Below are 18096 nucleotides of genomic sequence, written 5' to 3'. Positions count from 1 at the left end.
GTTATTCCCAAAACAATGCATCAAAAAAATAATTTGTGTCTTAATTTTACACTGCTACTTGTTAGGAAAAAATACCGTTCAAGCTAAGCAGTCGCTTGAAAAGTTTCATGGGGACTCCGCTCTATATAACGAATGAAAAAAATAATATTTAAGGAAAAAAACAATTTTGAAGGATAAAACCGTGTTTTCGTAGTTAAGCCTGGGGCTTTTTAGCCCATATGTTATTGTTCTGTAGGACATATTGAGGACTGAAGTCCCGTCCAGTTCATTCCAGTCCTGCATATCAATCTTAAAACTTGTAAGATTCGTTCCTTGTTGACGCCACCCAACTTTATTTTTTTTTTGTTTTTTTAATGAGTTGTATTACTGACAGTCCGAAGGGCCAACGGACTTAAGGATCGGTATCAAGGATTAATAGAACCATTATTAAGACTGGACCTAATAAATAAGGACTGACACAAAACTGATGGACAAAAAAGTATCGTAGGAAATTTGTACAATAATTGATTCATGGACTTAGTTTAGCAACTGGGTTTTATAGCTTCCATGAAAAGTGGAGCGAGGTGCACCACTGAGGTTGGATAGGCTGTCCATATCAAGCTGGCCTTGTACAGACACAAAATTTCCTTACACAAACTCAATGTAAAAATAAAAAAAACTGCTATTAATGGTTAAATCTAATATCTTCTCCACAGAAAGTGGAAAATATGTTTTGTTTTTGACCAAAATCCAAGAATATGTTGTTTAAAAAGCTGTCGTTTATCGATTCAATTTCACTTGATCTTAAACTAATGAATATATTGTTTTAGTATATATTCTTTATTAATTAAATAATTGATCATGGACAACTCTATTGTCAATTATTTAATAGCTTTTATATTTCAGAAAATTATTTTGTGAAATTAATAATGAATTTCTTGGTATATTTTTTATGATTATAAGTCAATTCAAAAGATGTGGAACCATTACTCAGCAATTAAATAAAATACTATATAAAATTTAAATATTATGAAATATTATACCAATATATGTAATTCATTTGAAAAATTCAGAGAAATGTACCGTAAATGATAGTCAAGACCAAGGCTGCGGAGTTGGTACATAAAATTATCGACAACGACTCAAGTACTTTGAATGTCACGCACCTACTCTGACTTCAGAACACATTTTTTTAAATAATATTTTTAATTGCCTTTATAAGTACATAAAGACTATAAATATAAATTTAATTTATGGATATAGGTAGTTATTAGTTATATCTACTATTTTTGAAGAGTAAAATTTAAATCAAAGGTTTTGTTTGGACATTTGTTTAACAAAAACCGCTGAAAATATTCATTGGCACAACTTTTATTCAATATGTGAGCCCTCAGCTATAATAATTATCTCAATACGAGGCCTAAACCCACTCCAAACTTTGAAGTTATAGTGAAACTCGAGCTTGTCCCACCCCTTCTTGATGGAAGCCTCTAGAGACTGGACACTCCTGTGAGGAGTAGCACACATCCTCTCCTCCAAACGCACCTAGATAGAGTAATCCAAGAGGCTCGCGTCTGAAGAACGTCGCCACTGTTGTGTCTTGACGAGGTTGAAGAGACATAAACTAATAAACTATTAAATAAAGGAATCCAGGAGGACCGAGATATGAGGAGAAAAAGAGACGTGGAGGAATAAGGCAACGATTTAATTTAATAGGAATATCTATATATTCTTATTAATACATAATCATTACCGCTCTTACAAACATGCACAATGCACGGCTATTTATAAGAAGAATAATGAGGACAGTACTTTATCCATATATATATATAATAATAGCAATAATTAAAAGATGAGAAGGAAGAAAAGGAGTCACGAATACATAACAAAGAGGAGGGCAGCCACATGTTGAGATCCCAAAAGTCTGGAACGTTGTCTCTCAGGAAGGCCTGTGTTTTAGCGGTACTATGACACAGAGCAACTTCTTGAGTGAAAGCAAAGTTGTTCCCAAACTTTTCCCTGGCTTGAGGTAGGGATTTCTGATCCAGAAGTTCGTTCGATGTAGCTGCTCCTTCCTCACCACAAAAATGGGGGGGGCAAATTCCTCAACACCCAAGACTATGATTCCGGCTGTAATTTTTGTACTGAAAACATGTCTCACTGAAGGTGAGACATTGTCTGGATGTTCAGTTGTGATTTAGCGGCTGTTCTGCTTATTCACAGTGGTATGAACAGTGAAAAAAAAATATCCGAAAAGAGCAATGCTTTGACTAAATTTTGTAGGGCTTGAGAAAATTTAGAATCTTCTTGGCTCTTTCCATACGGCTCAGCGTCCTCTAGATAAGAGGTCAAGTTGTCTTCTTCAGTGATTTTACAGCAATATCATTCTGGATTGAAAGTACAAGATAAGATCAACCTTGTGCATTTATATTCTGTCAAAAAAATTACCATTGTTTTTCTTATATAAAACAGAAATTTCTCATTTAATCATTAAAATTTATTTGGTCGCCTTCAAAGTAATCTCCATTGGATGCAATACACATATGCCAACGTTTATTTTCAGTGTTCGAAACATTTTTTGTACCCACTTTTTGGCATGACCTTTAGCTCCTTCCACGAATTTTGTTTTATGAATTCAATAGGCTCAAAACGGGTTCCACGGAGTAGTAATATAAGTTTGGGGAACAAAAAACGTTACACAGAGATAAATTAGGTGAATATGATGGTAGATCGATGGTATTTATTGCGTGTTTGGATTTGAATTCGCTCACAATCGTGACTCTGTACGATGGCGTGTTATCGTCATATAAAATCCACGAGTTGTTCTTCCATAACTTTGGCCTAAATTTGACGGATTTTCTCACGCAAACGCTTCAGCACATCATATTTTGTTGGAAACACAAAATTTAAGGCAGACTCTTTGCTCAATCATTTCGTTCATTGTAAAAATCGTGGAGCACTAGTGAAGAAAACTGACTTATCCAGCTGTTGCAAGCAAACTGGTCTACGGATCTCGCTCAAACTTGGTATCATAATGAAAGACAGTGCTACTGACCTAGGAAAAAATGTTTTTAATCTCATTCAGCGCAGGCAATTTAAATTAACAATTCCCGGTACTTTTTTGACAGAATGTATAAAATAAAAGTTGTTGATTTCACCTCGGTTTGTTTGTAAGCAGGATGACGAAGAAAGTTAGTGACCGGTTTTAATAATACTTTGAAGGAAGATGCTATATGTTCACAGTAAGAAAGAATTTTGAGAGAGAGGTCAAATAATCGACCATAATATTGGAACAAATTGAGATATATAATAAAGGCACTTCTTAAACATCATAAGCTCAAGGTCAGACAAAAGGTCAAAAATGCTAACCATTTCAGACATTTTACTAGTAACATAGAGCAGAAATGAATGTAAATTTTTAGATAACATGATTTTAGGCGGAGGTTTGAGGTACACCAAAATTGCCCCTTAAATTCATATTTCCCCCTGGCCCACCTTGGGTATGGACTAGTGTTGGGTTTCGGTATGTAAATCCTAGACCAGCCTAAGGCCGTTATATTTTTTGATGGACCGAATTAGTTCGGTCCAACAAAAAAGCTCGATCTGGACCGGTCTCATTTAAAATTCGGTGTAGATGGGTCCAAAGGAAAAATTCGGTCTAGTTCAGTCCCAAAAAATCGATAAATTGTTCAAAACATTACATCATACCTTTTTTTTCAAGAACAATGACGTTATACAAAGTTTAAACAGAGATAGCTTGGATTAATTTTGATCCCCCCCGTCTCTTATTTGTATACAGTATTTGTTCTAGCATTTATCGTGTACTTTTGAAATTTTTTGAAAAAACTGAATGACAGTTGATTAAAAAAAAAATTGGTATCTCATAATATATGAGACCGGAAAAAATCGGTCCATAAAGTGAGACAGAATCAAAATTGGTGTACAATGTAAGACCGAAAAATTGGTATAGAAATAATCACTTAAGATCAAATCAAAAAAAAAAAAAAAAATCGGTATTGGAACGAGTCTCAACACTAGGATGGACCGGAAAATGAACGTGGTAATCCTGACAATTTGAAGAACATTTGAAAGGCAATCAGCTTAGCTGGCATGACGTTTGTATTAGACTAGCAAAGGTTTACCTGAGGTTGCTGGGGCCAAGGAGGGAACGGGAAATCACATTGATAATGGTAAATATTATTTATTCTTAATGTTTAGACCCCTTGCTTGCGGGCGAGCATTATAATATATGTATTATTATGATTTTTTTAAATTTATTATAAACTTCCAAGAACATACCAACATATTTGCATGAAAAAATTTGTCTAGATGAGTAGTCAAAATTTTATTTTGTCCAAAATCGCTCGATCGAAATTCGAAAATAAAATTGCAAAAGAACTTATGGGTACTAGTTTTCCAAAAAAGTAGAAAATAGCATTTATTACAATTAAAAAGAGGAACACAAACCTAGCAAGATTTTTTTCGTACTTCCAAAAACCAAAAAGTAATGGAGAATAATGTTGTCGACAAAATGACCCGCGATAACTCGTTCACTTTTTTAAATATTTCAAAAATTATGAAATAAAATGTTCCGGAAATTGAAAATACTATCTTGGATGTAGTCCAAAATTGTATCTATGCTTTTGTGTTTTGGGCATAGTATAATTTCCGCCTCATAGGTCCACGCATAAAAACACTCACACAAAATCTATTTTATATATATGTTGTGTACAAGTTGCGATTTTGTACAAGTTATAACTTGTAAAAGCAAATTGTACAAGTTGCAACCCAAAAAAAAAAATGAGATGAACAATTTTAGATGAAGGATTTACAGTACTTGAGATGAGAATAATGTTATAATTTAATGTTGTATGGAGGATCAATGTATTAATTATGTAATTTTTGACTATTTTAATACAAATTACTAAAATATAAGTATTATAAAGTTCAAATGCCCATAGTAATATTACTCATAAATACATAATAACCATGTAATTTTAATAGATCAAAATAATATGATAGTATCAATGTAAAGTTGGTAATTAAAATGACCAATTTTGCTATTAAATAATGCATTTTAAGACGAAAAAATTGGAACTTGTACAATTTTCTTATACATCATGTATACAGATTATTTTCAAGCACATCATATATACAGATTAGTTTCAAGCACATCATATATACAGATTAGTTTCAAGCACAACATATATACAGATTAGTTTCAAGCAGTCGTAAGAAGAAGAAAATGAACACAAATCCTATTCATATCGATCCTAAATTCTACTTTAAGTCCAACTAGAACATGATTCAACGTAACCAAGACATTCAAACGTCGAACTCAAGGCATTGCAGTGTTGATACCGAGACGAAACCTTCAAAAATTGGTCTCGAGACAAATAATATAGACTTTATAGACTCCATCAAAAAAATATACATTAATATCAAGAATATAATTTTATTTTGGTAGTAATTATTTAAGAATGTATGAAGCGAAATGAAGCAAAGTTCATGAGGGTAAGGATAATATGAATGCAGTCCATGTTTCATAACTACTATAGATAGATCATTTATCTAATTTCCATAGTCTGAGTCTGTTAAAACATTGTCAAAAGAGCATTCCAGGATGCCTTCTTGCCACACAACACTTTAACCTTTGAAATCGTTTGTAAATAATAATTAGTTATCTCTCTATACATACAAGAGTAATAATTGATTACTCAATCTCGCACATTTGTTTTAATAATTTGATCGAAGACACGGTCTTCCTCATAGGAATAAGGGCCTTTATTCCCCTTCGTGGAATTGTTAATCTCATCAATGTGCTTTTTCACATCAAGGAATATGGAAAATTTCTCTGGAGAAATCCGAGCAGACGTACTTGTGAAAGCAGAGCTCAAATAGTCATTCACCTCTAACGCAGCTTCATTCACTTTGTGTAAATCGGATGCATCTCCAAGAGTAACTAAATGACATAGTGTAAGAACGATTTGATCTGTTAGATCTGCTTTGTGTTTGCTCTCTTCAGGGTCCTCCAAAATACTTGCTGAAGTTACAAAGGCATTCATGAGTGAAGAGAGGGCTTTAAAATATAAGTCTGTCGTCTCAGATTTAAAAGTCTCTCTTTTAGTAACACAACTTAGGGAGTTTGCTGCTGCAATGCGAACTTTAAAGTTGGGACATTCATCAATGATCGGAATAAGGGTTTGAATTAACTCTAGTCTCCAAGATTCCCTTGTTTCAAATAGGATTTCATTTTTCAGTATACATCCAGCGGCATAGCAGGCGTTCCAACGAACCTTCACTATTTTGCCCTTTGATGCATTTAGAACAATAACGTGAATGGCGTTCGTTATAATATCTAATAGTATATCCAATTCAAAGTTATCGCCATTCATGCTCTGTAAGAAGGATCCAAGGGATCTAACACAATTGGCTCTCACATTCATTTTGGCATTTAAGTCTTTTGCTAAAAGGGTAGCAATTTCGATTAAACGAATGGTGAGGTGAGGAGGAAAGTCCATATAAATGTTCCCTTTATCAGCTGCTAAACAATTTGCTAAATTTGCAAGGGTCCACGTACCAGAAAATATCAAACTTCGATGACTAGATGCATTTGAGAGAATGGCTAATACTTTTTCACCAGAGTCAACCAAAAAAGAAGGATCTGTGTCTGGTCCCTGATAGGTAATAAGGGTTCCAATGCCTCGTAAGGCAGAGCTGACAACTGACTGCTGATTATCTTTATTCGTTGGTTGGGAATAGCTCAGTAAATATGTAATGGATAGAAAGCGTCTGTCATTCGGAAGAGCATGAAACACGGATTGTCCCATGTCTCTCAAACAATCACAAAATGCTGCCTTAAAAATGGAGCAATCCCTTTTCTCAATTATTTGAAAATTTTCTTTTGAGAGAAATTGTTCCCAGAAGAGTAAAACTCTTTTATCATCAGGAGAACATGATTGAATGAGTCGACCCACGTTTTTAACGAGGCGGAGAATGTGCAATACAATGGATTCATCAGGATCATTTAAATTAGACTCAATATGTGGTAGAATTTCCTCTACTCGTTCAAGGAATTTCTCAGTGTCCACCTCACATAGTGCTCCAAGATTATATATGGCAACGTATCGAACATTATTTTCATTGGAACTTGTCATTAAATGCATGAAAAGAGTATACAATTCATCAAAAGAAGAAATGACTTCGGGGTGTTTGGGATGTTCAGTCAAAATGGAGGAAATAACTGAGAGTCCAGCGACTTGTATGATAAACGTGGGACTACTTTGAACATAATGAATGGATTTCTCTTTGAGAGCTGTTAAAAGTCCAGAGCGAAGTTTGTGGTATGGCACATTATCTGCTAGAGCTTGAAGTGTCTTTAAAACTGCTCTTGACAGAGGAACGTCTTGAGTTTCTTCTTCCGGGGCTGAAAAGAAAAATTAGATTGACATGAAAATCATTATAATATATATTTATTATATGAACATAGGCGTAGATGATTAATATTTTTTTAGGTGGGGGAACTTCAATTTTGTTCAAATATATATATATATGCATCAGTGCCGGTTTTAGAATATACGGGAACAAATCAAAGAAAGATGTGCAAGGCCTTTTCCTCAAAAAAATTCCTTCAATCTGTGTTTTTTTACAGCCCATTTTCTAAATTTGAAGGATACGGCAGTCCTTCATTTTTAACATTTGATGGCAGGCCCGAGTACTTTTTGACATTACTTGCCGAAATTTCAAACATGATTGTCTTAATCTTGGTAAATTTGGATTTGGGAGGAAATGGCATCACTGTTATCCACGCCTATGTGTAAAAAATATATGTGGAATCATTCTTACTACTATCAAATAACAACATTGTATTCAGATCTGACAAAGACTCTGCTAATAAAAGCGAAACAGGAATGAAACTCGACGAATATTTCCCTTTCCGTTCATCCGCCAACTTGAGAAAAGGAGCGGACTTCTTAAAAAACTCTTCGTATATAGATAGAACAATGCGTCGATGTGATTCCAGACAGAGTGAGAGAGAGGTGATTCGGTGTGATGAGGATGGGAGAAGTTGATTCCAAAAGGGAAAGATCTCGGATTTCTTAATTGATTGAATTAAATTCAAAATACTCCTGAGGCCTTTTAAACGTAGATTCATTTTCTCAGTTACAGGAGCATGGATTTTATAGAGGCCCGTATCACAGCCGCAGATGGTTAAGAGATGGCTCACGGTTTTCGGGAGTATTTCACTAATGAAAATCGCGGAGGCAGTCGACTCTGAGGGAACTGCAACATTTTAAAGAATAATTCAATTTAATCTCAGCTTACTTTAGTTCATAATTAAGGATTACCTGGTGAACTAAGAGCTCTGATTGTTTTAATTTTAGAGTAGCAGCTATCCAGCACATCGCAAAAGGATCTCAGTGCTTTCAAGTCCTCCACATAGCCTCCGAGCTCAGCCTCTGAGAAGTTCTCCTCTGCAGACTCGAGGGCTTTATAAAGGACTTCCAAAACTGTTGAGAAAGTAGTGCTTGAGTCATCTACCCCTGACAAGGACTCTTGTAAAGTCTGGAACTGAATGAGTCGCTGTCGAGAAATAAGATATTGGTCGCCCATGATGATGGTCGAAAATACCTAAAACTTGGATCAGGATTAAAATAATTTTCCTTATGTTTTTATGTTTCATCATATTAATGTACGTATGGGGAGGATATGTGAGATTTCTCACATTGGACAGACTTTTAACATTATCTCGCAACCTTCAATAATAAATTTTTGATTCCAATTCATAAAATTTTGCAGTTTCTATGAAAGATAATTAATAGTTGCTGACCCAAATGTATAGCTAGATTTTAATAAAATAAAAGATTAATATTATAGTTCTCAATCTGTGAGCTTTTTCAGGTGTGCTCTGTAGCATTAATTAAATATCTATGCGTTACTGTACAGTTAAGAAAAGCAAGCAATTATACTAAGCTGTGTTTCTCATTAACACAGGAATAAATAAACTTCATGGACGTATGGTCGTTATGCTTTTATTAAATGCGTTATTTTTCAATATATTATTTAACCGAATTATATGATATTAGTCCTATTTTGTAAACAGAGCGACAGAAAGCATCTGTAGTATTGTAACTGAGCTTAGACTCTATAAAGTTTAAGAACCCCTGCATTAAAGTATTAAAGATATGTGTAATATTTTAACACAATTATAATCTACGAAAGTCCTATAATTATAAAATACAATTTATTGATGTATTGTATCACTTTATAACTAAGTACAATTTTTATAGACCATATAAATTCACGGCAATTTAATTCTCATTATCACGCATTGCATTGAAATAGATACAATTTAATATATTTATGTGATGAATTATAATATATCCTTCCCACCTTATTTCAGGAATCCATATAGTCAAATCCCAATTTCATAGGTCGCGAATCAGGATATACGTATAATATCAATTTGTTAAATTAGATATATGGAACATTAAAATAGATAATGAAGAATTAAAATTAAGCTTTTATATAGATAGAAAAATAATCATTATTAAAAATCGTTTAATGAAGATTTAATGTATTTTTGTGAGTGCAAAAAAGACTTTGTCCGTATAATTTCCATTCCCCAAAGAGTAAATATTTCACAACAGGTGTAGGAATTAATGACAGTTGTCAAAAATTGCCTCTAGTTGGTCTTTCATTATTGTCTATTCTAAAATAACAATAAATGAATCATTAGGTTTATTATTGTTAATTTATTTGGTTATTAATTATAATTGATCCCCCTGATTGAGAATGACGGATATTCCCAACAAAGTCGAATTGCATCTACATCCCACTGCAGATGCGCCTATTATGAAAAACAAGAAATATTTAGTCGAATGTGAAAAACGGATTGATTGGATCATTGCATTTATTCGTCGATACCTCAAACTAGACGAATCCGAGCAACTGTTCGTCTATGTAAATCAAGCCTTTGCTCCATCTCCAGATCGAACTGTTAGTAATTTATATGAATGTTTTGGTGCAGATGGGAAATTAGTCTTATACTACTCCAAAAGTCCAGCCTGGGGTTAAAGCTATTATCTAATTTATATTATAAATCAATCATAAATCTGTCTATTATCTCGATGTAATTTAAATATCACTTATATATATATTAATTATTATAACAGACTGTATGTATAACGTTATAAAGGAACATATTATAATAATTAATTGGTTTTTCAGTCCTTTTCTTCATGATGTGATGAGTTATGGATTATATAATTAATTAATCGTAGCATATCATCCCTCTCATTACTCCTACCATAATGTATTATAATACCCAGAACTCCATTCCAACTTTTATAATAATCAACCCCTTTTATTATAAATAGAAGGTCCACATCGAGAGTCAGTAAGAGGCCAATCTAGAGCATAACCATCCCCTCTTCGAGCACACATTTTCCCTGGATTGCAATTCATTAGTGGGAAATAAGGAGTTTTTTCCTCCGACAACTTAAGAGGAGGTTTATGGATCTTGAAAATCCCATTAATACAGCGCACACTACTGATTCGACTATAGTCAACGAAATCATTTATATTAGAAACCTTATCGGGATCATGGTAGACAGTGATCATTGCAGCAATAGGATCAAAGGGTGGAAGAGATTTCTCAACACTACTCTTCATTCTATAGTCAGGGACTTCAGACTCAAATACTTTGTTCAAATATCGTCTCCACGGATATATCTACAATTCCATTGCAAAAAAAAAAAAAAAAGTTCCTACAATCAAATTAGTTTAAAAAACAAACCTTGTAGGCAATGGAGGGTCGAATTCCACTCTTGAACTCGTCATACTCTTCTTTCAAAGCTTGTTTCATTTGATTTTTAAGTTCACCGATATTTTCTTGTCCGAATTTAACTTGTGACTCATCAATTGATTGGGTTTGAAGAAGAGATTTCATAGCATTTTTGTCTGAAGTCATCCTTGAAAAGAATCAATGTGTGCACTGATTAATTGATATAAATCCAACTGTAAATTATGTGTGAATTCGTTGATCTCAGATAGTAAAGTGTTCCTAGTTTGTGTGGGAAAAAATACGCATCGACAAATAATGAGGGAAAAAGTCCAATAATACTTCCTCTGTTATTACATAATTGCCTTTGTGAACAAACATTTCAAACATTTTATTCAAGGGGTTTATTTAATAGAAATTACAGACCCGAGATAACATAACTGGTCAAATAATTGTATTGAATAAAACAATAATAAATGCCTTTTAACTATTTTTTAACACTCATAATTGATTAATAAATAATAATAATTGGATTAATTATATATAACATACTATCTGTGGCCTGATTGATGTATGCATACAACAAAAAAATATGATGTCTGCGAAAAAGAAAATATTTAGACCCAGGAATTTCAATAAAAAAAAATATCTACTGTCCCAAAAATATGATTAAAACTATTTCTTATAGTAGTACGAAAAAAAGACATTAATGCTCCGTAAAAATCAGGAAATTGTCCGCACTCTGATTCATATCCATTTTAATTTCTTGAAGTAAAGAGAACGAAACATCAGGCAAATTGAATTCCGACCTCGTTACCTCATCATTCTTCAAATGAAATTGTCCCATATGAATCCTTCGAAGAGCCTTACTGCTCAAAGCCTTTTCACAAATAGAACAAATAAATATTTTTTTTCTATTATACGCTATTCCAATGGAGTGTTTGGAGGCATGGTGCTCAATGAGGCTCCTTCGGTTGAGAGATACAAATGAGCATGTTGTGTTATTGCAAGACGTTAGTCTTTTATGAGTGTGGTTGGATTTGAGATGTAAGTGGAGTATGGAACTATGGGCGAATGTTTGTTCACAATAATGACATTTTAGATGCTTCCGCCGTTTAACAGAATGTCGCATTCGTAAATGGGAATGGAGCTGAGAATATAGCATAAAACCTCGTCCACAAAATTGGCAAGGGTATTTATCCGTATTTGATCTTTTGAGCGGAGTAACTGCCATAGAAGAGCAGCTTTTAAAATGAATATGAAGGTCGTGCTCATTTCTAAATTGTTTTTGGCAAATATGACAAATAATTTTAATTTTAATTATTTTTGGATCTATGGAATGCACATTAAGTCTATGAGATCTATAGGAGATCAAGGAATTAAATCTTTTTCCACAAATGTTGCAAATAGAGTATGAGCGAGACTTGTGTTTAAAAAGCATATGCAATTTGAGGGAGGGTCGTGTTTTAAGGGTAACAGAGCACTCGCCACAAGTATAAGGCCTTTCTCCATGATTTACAACGACGTGATCCTCATAATTTTCAATATTTGGAAATTTTGTATTACATTGCTTGCAAATTACAGAGAGATCCTCATCTGGAGTATGAATTTTTTCCTTATGGCGAAGGAGTAAGGCATCATTGCCAAACAATTGAAAACAGAGTTCACACTCAAACTGGGGTAAGGGGCCGTCCATGGATCCTTCATGAACTGTCATTAAGTGTCTCCTAAGTAGATATTCAAATTTAAATCCTTTACCACAAAGAGGGCATGATTCAATTTCAATCCTTGGGCGACAATAGTCCAAATGATGCTTTAGAATAGAGGAATGGGCAAAATTTTTACTGCAATATGGGCAATTGAATATTTTATCCTCTTCTTTAGCATGTACACTCAAAAGATGTTTACGAAGATATTTTTTAGACATAAAATCCTTTGTACAGTGTGTACATTGGACTCTTTGTGAATGAAGTATGTCTACGTGTTTTTTAAGAGCATGTCTTCCGCTTAGAATAATAGAACATTCCTTGCATTGTTGTTCTTTATGAATCATGTCCTGATGTAATTTGAGTGACCCAGAAGACTCTTTTTCTGCTCCACACTCTTCACACATAAAGGAAGAGGGTTGATGGTGATTTTTGAGATGCACATTCAGAGTAAATTGGGATTTGAACAATTCGCCGCACTCAAAGGGGCATATGAAGCGCCCTAAGCGAGGGATGAATCCCTGAATATCAACAGAGGCGGATAGGTGAGATCTATTCATGGTTTTTGGTCTGGATTTTTTGGTTTTCTCATACTGATTTAGAGAGGCTATCACAATATCAATGGATAAGGCACTGACTAGACCTGGCGGAATCTCCAAAAGCTCACTCGTAAGATGATCAGAGTAGCACATTTTACTGTAAAGAATCCTTAAAAAGTGTTTCATCTCAGTGAAAGATGTACCCTTTGGAAGACTAATGCAAATAGGCATCTCTCTTTGCTGAGTTGCATGGTCCAAGAGCAGCTTTTGAAAAAGTGTGCTGAGAGACATCAAAACAACGGAGTGACAAGGAATACTTTGAATCCGCGAAGACTCTGAGTGATCGAACAGGATGACATCACAGGAACTGGACCTTCGACCAAATTGTTCTTGGAGACCTCTCCATAGGTGAATCAAGAACGGCTTTTCTGATCCCATGAGTAGAGAGTCGAATTCATAGGAGGTAAAATAGTTGGTTTTATTTTGTTATTTATTATATAAAAATTATATCGTACTCAAGGTTTCGTGATAAACAGAATACCAATATATTTGGACCATAGTGATAGTCGATAGATATACCATGGACATGGCCATGGCATATACTATATTATTTCCCGCCCCTTTTTTTAACTAAGTATATCTTCATGGGCATCGAGCTAGACGTCCATGTACATCTTGTTCAATATATTGGAATGATCACATCGGATCATAATTCATACGATATGGTGTTGTAGAGGCGTGAGTGTATACTACAATCGCTTTTAAACAGTATTGCGCTTCGTAAGTTCAGTCGTGAATTATCGTGCGTGGAGAATGGATATCTTGAATGAAGAAATTCACCATATTTTACATTTTTACTATCTGAAAGGGAAAAATGTATCTAAAGCGACCAAGAAAATTTGCGATGTATACGGGGCCGATACTCTTTCGGTTCGTGTTACTCAACAGTGGTTCGAGCGATTTCGTTCTGGTGTAGTAGAGGTGAATGGCGCACCACGCACTGGCAGACCAGTCGTCGAAAATGTCAATAAAATTATGGGAAATATCGAGATAGACCGTCATGTTAGCTGTCATAGCATCGCCCAAAAGTTGAACATTGATCATAAAACCGTTATGAACCATTTGCAGAAAGCTGGATACAAAAAGAAACTCGTTATTTGCTGACGCAAAAAAATCTCATGGACCGAATTTCCATCTGCGAATCACTACTGAATTGAAACAAAATCGATCCATTTCTGGAGCGGATTGTAACTGGCGATGAAAAATGGATTACTTACGTCAATGTCAAACAACAGAGCTCGGACCCAACCGTGGCCAAGCCTGGATTGACTGCCAGGAAGGTGTTACTGTGTGTTTGGTGGGATTGGCAGGGAATTATCTACTATGAGCTGCTCCCCTATGGTCAAATGCTCAATTCTACCCTCTTCTGTGAACAACTGGACCGCTTGAAGCTAGCGATCGAACAAAAGCGGCCAGTATTGGTGAATAAAAGAGGTCTAGTATTTCATCAAGACAACGCCAGCCTGCACACATCTTTGATGACGCGCCAGAAGCTCCGGAAGCTTGGATGGGAAGTTCTTATGCATCCACCCAACAGTCCAGACCTGGCACCAAGTGACTACCACTGTTCTTGTCTATTGCCAACGCGCTTAGGGGTACGAATTTGGCCTCAATAGAGGCCTGTGAAAATTGGTTGTCGAGTTTTTTGAGAATAGGGACAAAGGCTTCTACGAGAAGGGCATTATGAATTTGGATTCTCGTTGGAAACAAGTTATCGAACAGAACGGGGCATATTTGGCTTAAATTGGATGATCGTAACCCTTCTTATAAAGCATTGATGTAAAGTGAAAAATACGAAATACTTTTTCACCAACCTATTAATAGCTTCTAGGCAAGCCCATGGAATTGTATACAGGATGCCATGATCTATTGTACCATTTCATTCAAATCATTAATTAAAGCTAAATTGAAAATTAAATAAATATAGCAGGCCCATCACAAAATCACTTTAGCTTAAGTTTTACCCTTACACAGTTTAATTTAATCCTATGTAAAATTATCTCTTTGACTTACAAATAATTTTCAATCCGCTCAAATTATTTATAATAACAACACTGTTTAGATATATTCTCATTGTTAGTAAATAAGTAAATTCTCTAATATAAAGAATTTAAAGATGAAATGTATAAATGAATATATTGGAATCTTAAGCATTCTCATCCTTGAAACACTACTAAAAAATATATCCAACATTTCCTTTGAAACAAGTCATTTTTCTTATTGTCACACTTCATCTCTTCTCTAATTAACAAAAGACAAAAATTGTTTTTTGAAGAAACAATTATTTTTCTGAGGAAAAGCGTAACAAGTTATTTTAATTTCTAGTAAAAATTTGAACGGGAAAATAGGTAAATAAGTTGTCTTTTTTTTAAAGGTCATATGTTAAAATTCAGGCTCGATCCCAAAAATATTTTCTAAAAAGTTTTTGGTCCGTTCTATAAAAATTAAGCCCCCTCCAAAATAAAATCCTGCAAATACCTTTGAATATTCTCCTTGACTTTTAACAAATACTGTAAGAAAATACCCAATACCTTTTGATATATATATATTATATATATCAAAATTTTATATATATATATAAAATAACATAGGAACCTCAACAATTTATATATTGATGAAACTTTTCAGAATAGTAGTTCTCTTCTATAAAAATCTTAAGGTGCATTATCCAGAGAATCCCGAGATAATTGCCTTCCAAAGTTTAAATAATTGTTAATATACTTCTTTTTTTTTACAACTTAAACATAGATTCAAAAGCAGAGTTCCAATTATTTAAGAAATAGGACGTCATCAGAATTTCGCATTGTTTCAGATAAGTTGTTACAGTTCATTTATTATTCCAATCCTTCCCTATTTCTTTTGTTATTAACGCATAGGAAAATACCTATGATTACTATTTTTTAAAACTTTAGTGATAGATTCCAAAATACGCTCTGGTTTTTATGATGAGTATCATTCTGGGTCTTTCTAATAAATTGAGAAAATTTTATTAAGTTATTATTATTAATGATATACCTTGATTTTAGAAAATTTTATCCTAGATATTATCTCAAAACAATAGTATTACACTAATCGTTATATTGTTTTTCCGGATCCACGATATTTTATACTTATAGTGTCTAATCTATGGATACAAACTACGTTAATCAAAGTTAAATATTAGCAAAGCCGGAGAAAGTAACATTTCGGGTTTTTAATTTTCGTTTGTTAATGTTTAATCTGCGTCAAAAATTCGATTTAAAGAAAAATTATCGAACCGTTATGTACAATATAGGTATATGCATTTAGACCAGTGGTTCTCAAACTGTGGTACGTGGAGGAACATCACAAATATTCTAAACGTCCACTAATGTACATTTAGATAAATCATACGATTAATAACTCATGATAGTACTTAGAGGTCTTTATATTATATTTTTATGAGGTGGTACTCACTGTAAAATGTTTGAAACCCACCTTTTTTAGATTGTTCATAACTGAATTATTATCATATTTTATATAATTAGTCATTTTTCTTAGACTTCGACGTCATATAGCTGAATGGGAGATTTTCCTTCCAATCTCGAACAGCAAGGGTGAAATTAAGGGCACAATGTCCGTAAATGGTCTGTACAGTTAGTGTGGATAGGACAGGAGATATCTTTATGGGGTAAATAAGTTTAAAATTGTACAAATTTGTTAAATTCGATGTTCATACTCAAAGATATTTTCGGAAAAATAGCATGGAAAAAAACATTCAAACTTGCTGTTGTCCAGAGAGTGAATACTAATGTTGCTCTCATACAGTCGTTTATGGAATAAAATAGTTAATACAATCTGAGATTTGTTCCTATATGGATTCGACTGTAATTTTAAGTATTTAAGTGGATTTAAATTTGCAAACTTGTAAGGTTAGAACAACATTTAAAGAAAAAAAACACCTTATTTATTACGTGAATTGGCTCGAAAGTATTATCATTAGGTTAATAGTGTATATAAAATAAGAATAAAGACTGTATAACTATGACATATCATCATCCTCCGAATCCGATAATTCCTCGATGGCTTGTCTAGCATATTTCTCAGCATCTTCATGAACATCCTTCGGTACTCTACGATGACGCCCCTCCGTGTTTTTCGACACCCAACTCAGCTCCAATTCAAACAATTTGTCCTTGACTTCGTCATGAACAACATAAATAATTTTAGCGGCTTCTCGGATCAATTCCTTGCAAGTCATTTCCTTGAAGGGTATTTTCTCAATCTCAGTCTTGGCCGCCTCCTTTGCCTTTCCAGCGGCGCATCCCCAATATCCATAAGAGACGCCTGAGGGATCGATGGAGTAGAGTTGCGGTCCTTGGATTTCATCGTAGGATCCCAGCATGACGTTAGCTCCGAAGGGGCGATGAGATGAGTAGAGTGTGTAGAGATGCATGTAGTCCCCAACGCGCTCCGTCAGGTACTTCACAGGAACGCCCTTTCCGTACTGAGAGAGGAAGTCATTGGCTTCACGCCCCGCGTAGTCGGCCAGGGTACGACAGTCAGAGTATAAGCCAGTCACTACGCATCCGATCTGTCGGTTCACGTCAAAGATGCGTGGGTTGGAGCTCGGCTCATACAATTTCGACTTGATGATCTTCTCTGCTGCGAAAACGACTCCGTCCTTTCCGCGAAGACCGATGGCTGTTCCAGAGGAGCTCACGGCTTTATTCGCATACTCCACTTGAAAGACACGTCCGTCAGGACTGAATTGAGAGGTGTACAGATCGTATCCTGTGCCCATAGACGTCATTTCGATGATGGATCTCGGGTTGCTTTATTAAATAAAAAAGTAAGATCTTAGATGACTCGGTAAAAATTGTATTAGTTAGTCGGAATGTGGATAGAGGGAGACACTTTATTCATAAGTTCAGGTTGCTTGAGAGCGCTGATGTCGCGTAAGATCACGTCATCTGTTGTGTACCCTCCCGCTACATCATGAAAAAAAAGAAAACCAAAAAAAAGTAATTAACTATTATAGCATAAATACCCCAACAACAGCTGACTTCAT

At 34.5% G+C, this 18096-nt stretch overlaps 3 protein-coding genes across 3 annotated transcripts; all 3 read right to left on the bottom strand.

The window, feature by feature from the left end:
- Positions 1 to 5420: 5420 nt before the first annotated feature.
- Positions 5421 to 8683, bottom strand: LOC121131926 (HEAT repeat-containing protein 6). The gene is made up of 3 exons (XM_040727323.2): positions 8328 to 8683; positions 7825 to 8262; positions 5421 to 7405 (listed from the first exon to the last, which is right to left on the bottom strand). The coding sequence occupies exons 1-3, from the start codon at positions 8590 to 8592 to the stop codon at positions 5697 to 5699; spliced, it is 2412 nt and encodes an 803-aa protein (XP_040583257.1). The 5' UTR covers positions 8593 to 8683; the 3' UTR covers positions 5421 to 5696.
- A 1412-nt stretch (positions 8684 to 10095) lies between these two features.
- Positions 10096 to 15590, bottom strand: LOC121131920 (zinc finger Y-chromosomal protein 2-like). Its single transcript, XM_040727318.2, has 2 exons — positions 10778 to 15590; positions 10096 to 10713 (listed from the first exon to the last, which is right to left on the bottom strand). The coding sequence occupies exon 1, from the start codon at positions 13443 to 13445 to the stop codon at positions 11469 to 11471; it is 1977 nt and encodes a 658-aa protein (XP_040583252.1). The 5' UTR covers positions 13446 to 15590; the 3' UTR covers positions 10096 to 10713; positions 10778 to 11468.
- Positions 15591 to 16969: 1379 nt separating this feature from the next.
- On the bottom strand, positions 16970 to 17937 carry LOC121131921 (proteasome subunit alpha type-3). Its single transcript, XM_040727319.2, has one exon. It carries the CDS (start codon positions 17836 to 17838, stop codon positions 17068 to 17070), a length of 771 nt encoding a protein of 256 aa, XP_040583253.1. The 5' UTR covers positions 17839 to 17937; the 3' UTR covers positions 16970 to 17067.
- Between the last annotated feature and the right edge of the window lie 159 nt (positions 17938 to 18096).

Source organism: Lepeophtheirus salmonis, chromosome 1, assembly GCF_016086655.4.
Source record: "Lepeophtheirus salmonis chromosome 1, UVic_Lsal_1.4, whole genome shotgun sequence".
NCBI classification, from domain to species: domain Eukaryota; kingdom Metazoa; phylum Arthropoda; class Copepoda; order Siphonostomatoida; family Caligidae; genus Lepeophtheirus; species Lepeophtheirus salmonis.
The sequence above is the reverse complement of the archived record's forward strand: the minus strand, read 5'-3'. Positions and strand labels throughout refer to the sequence as shown.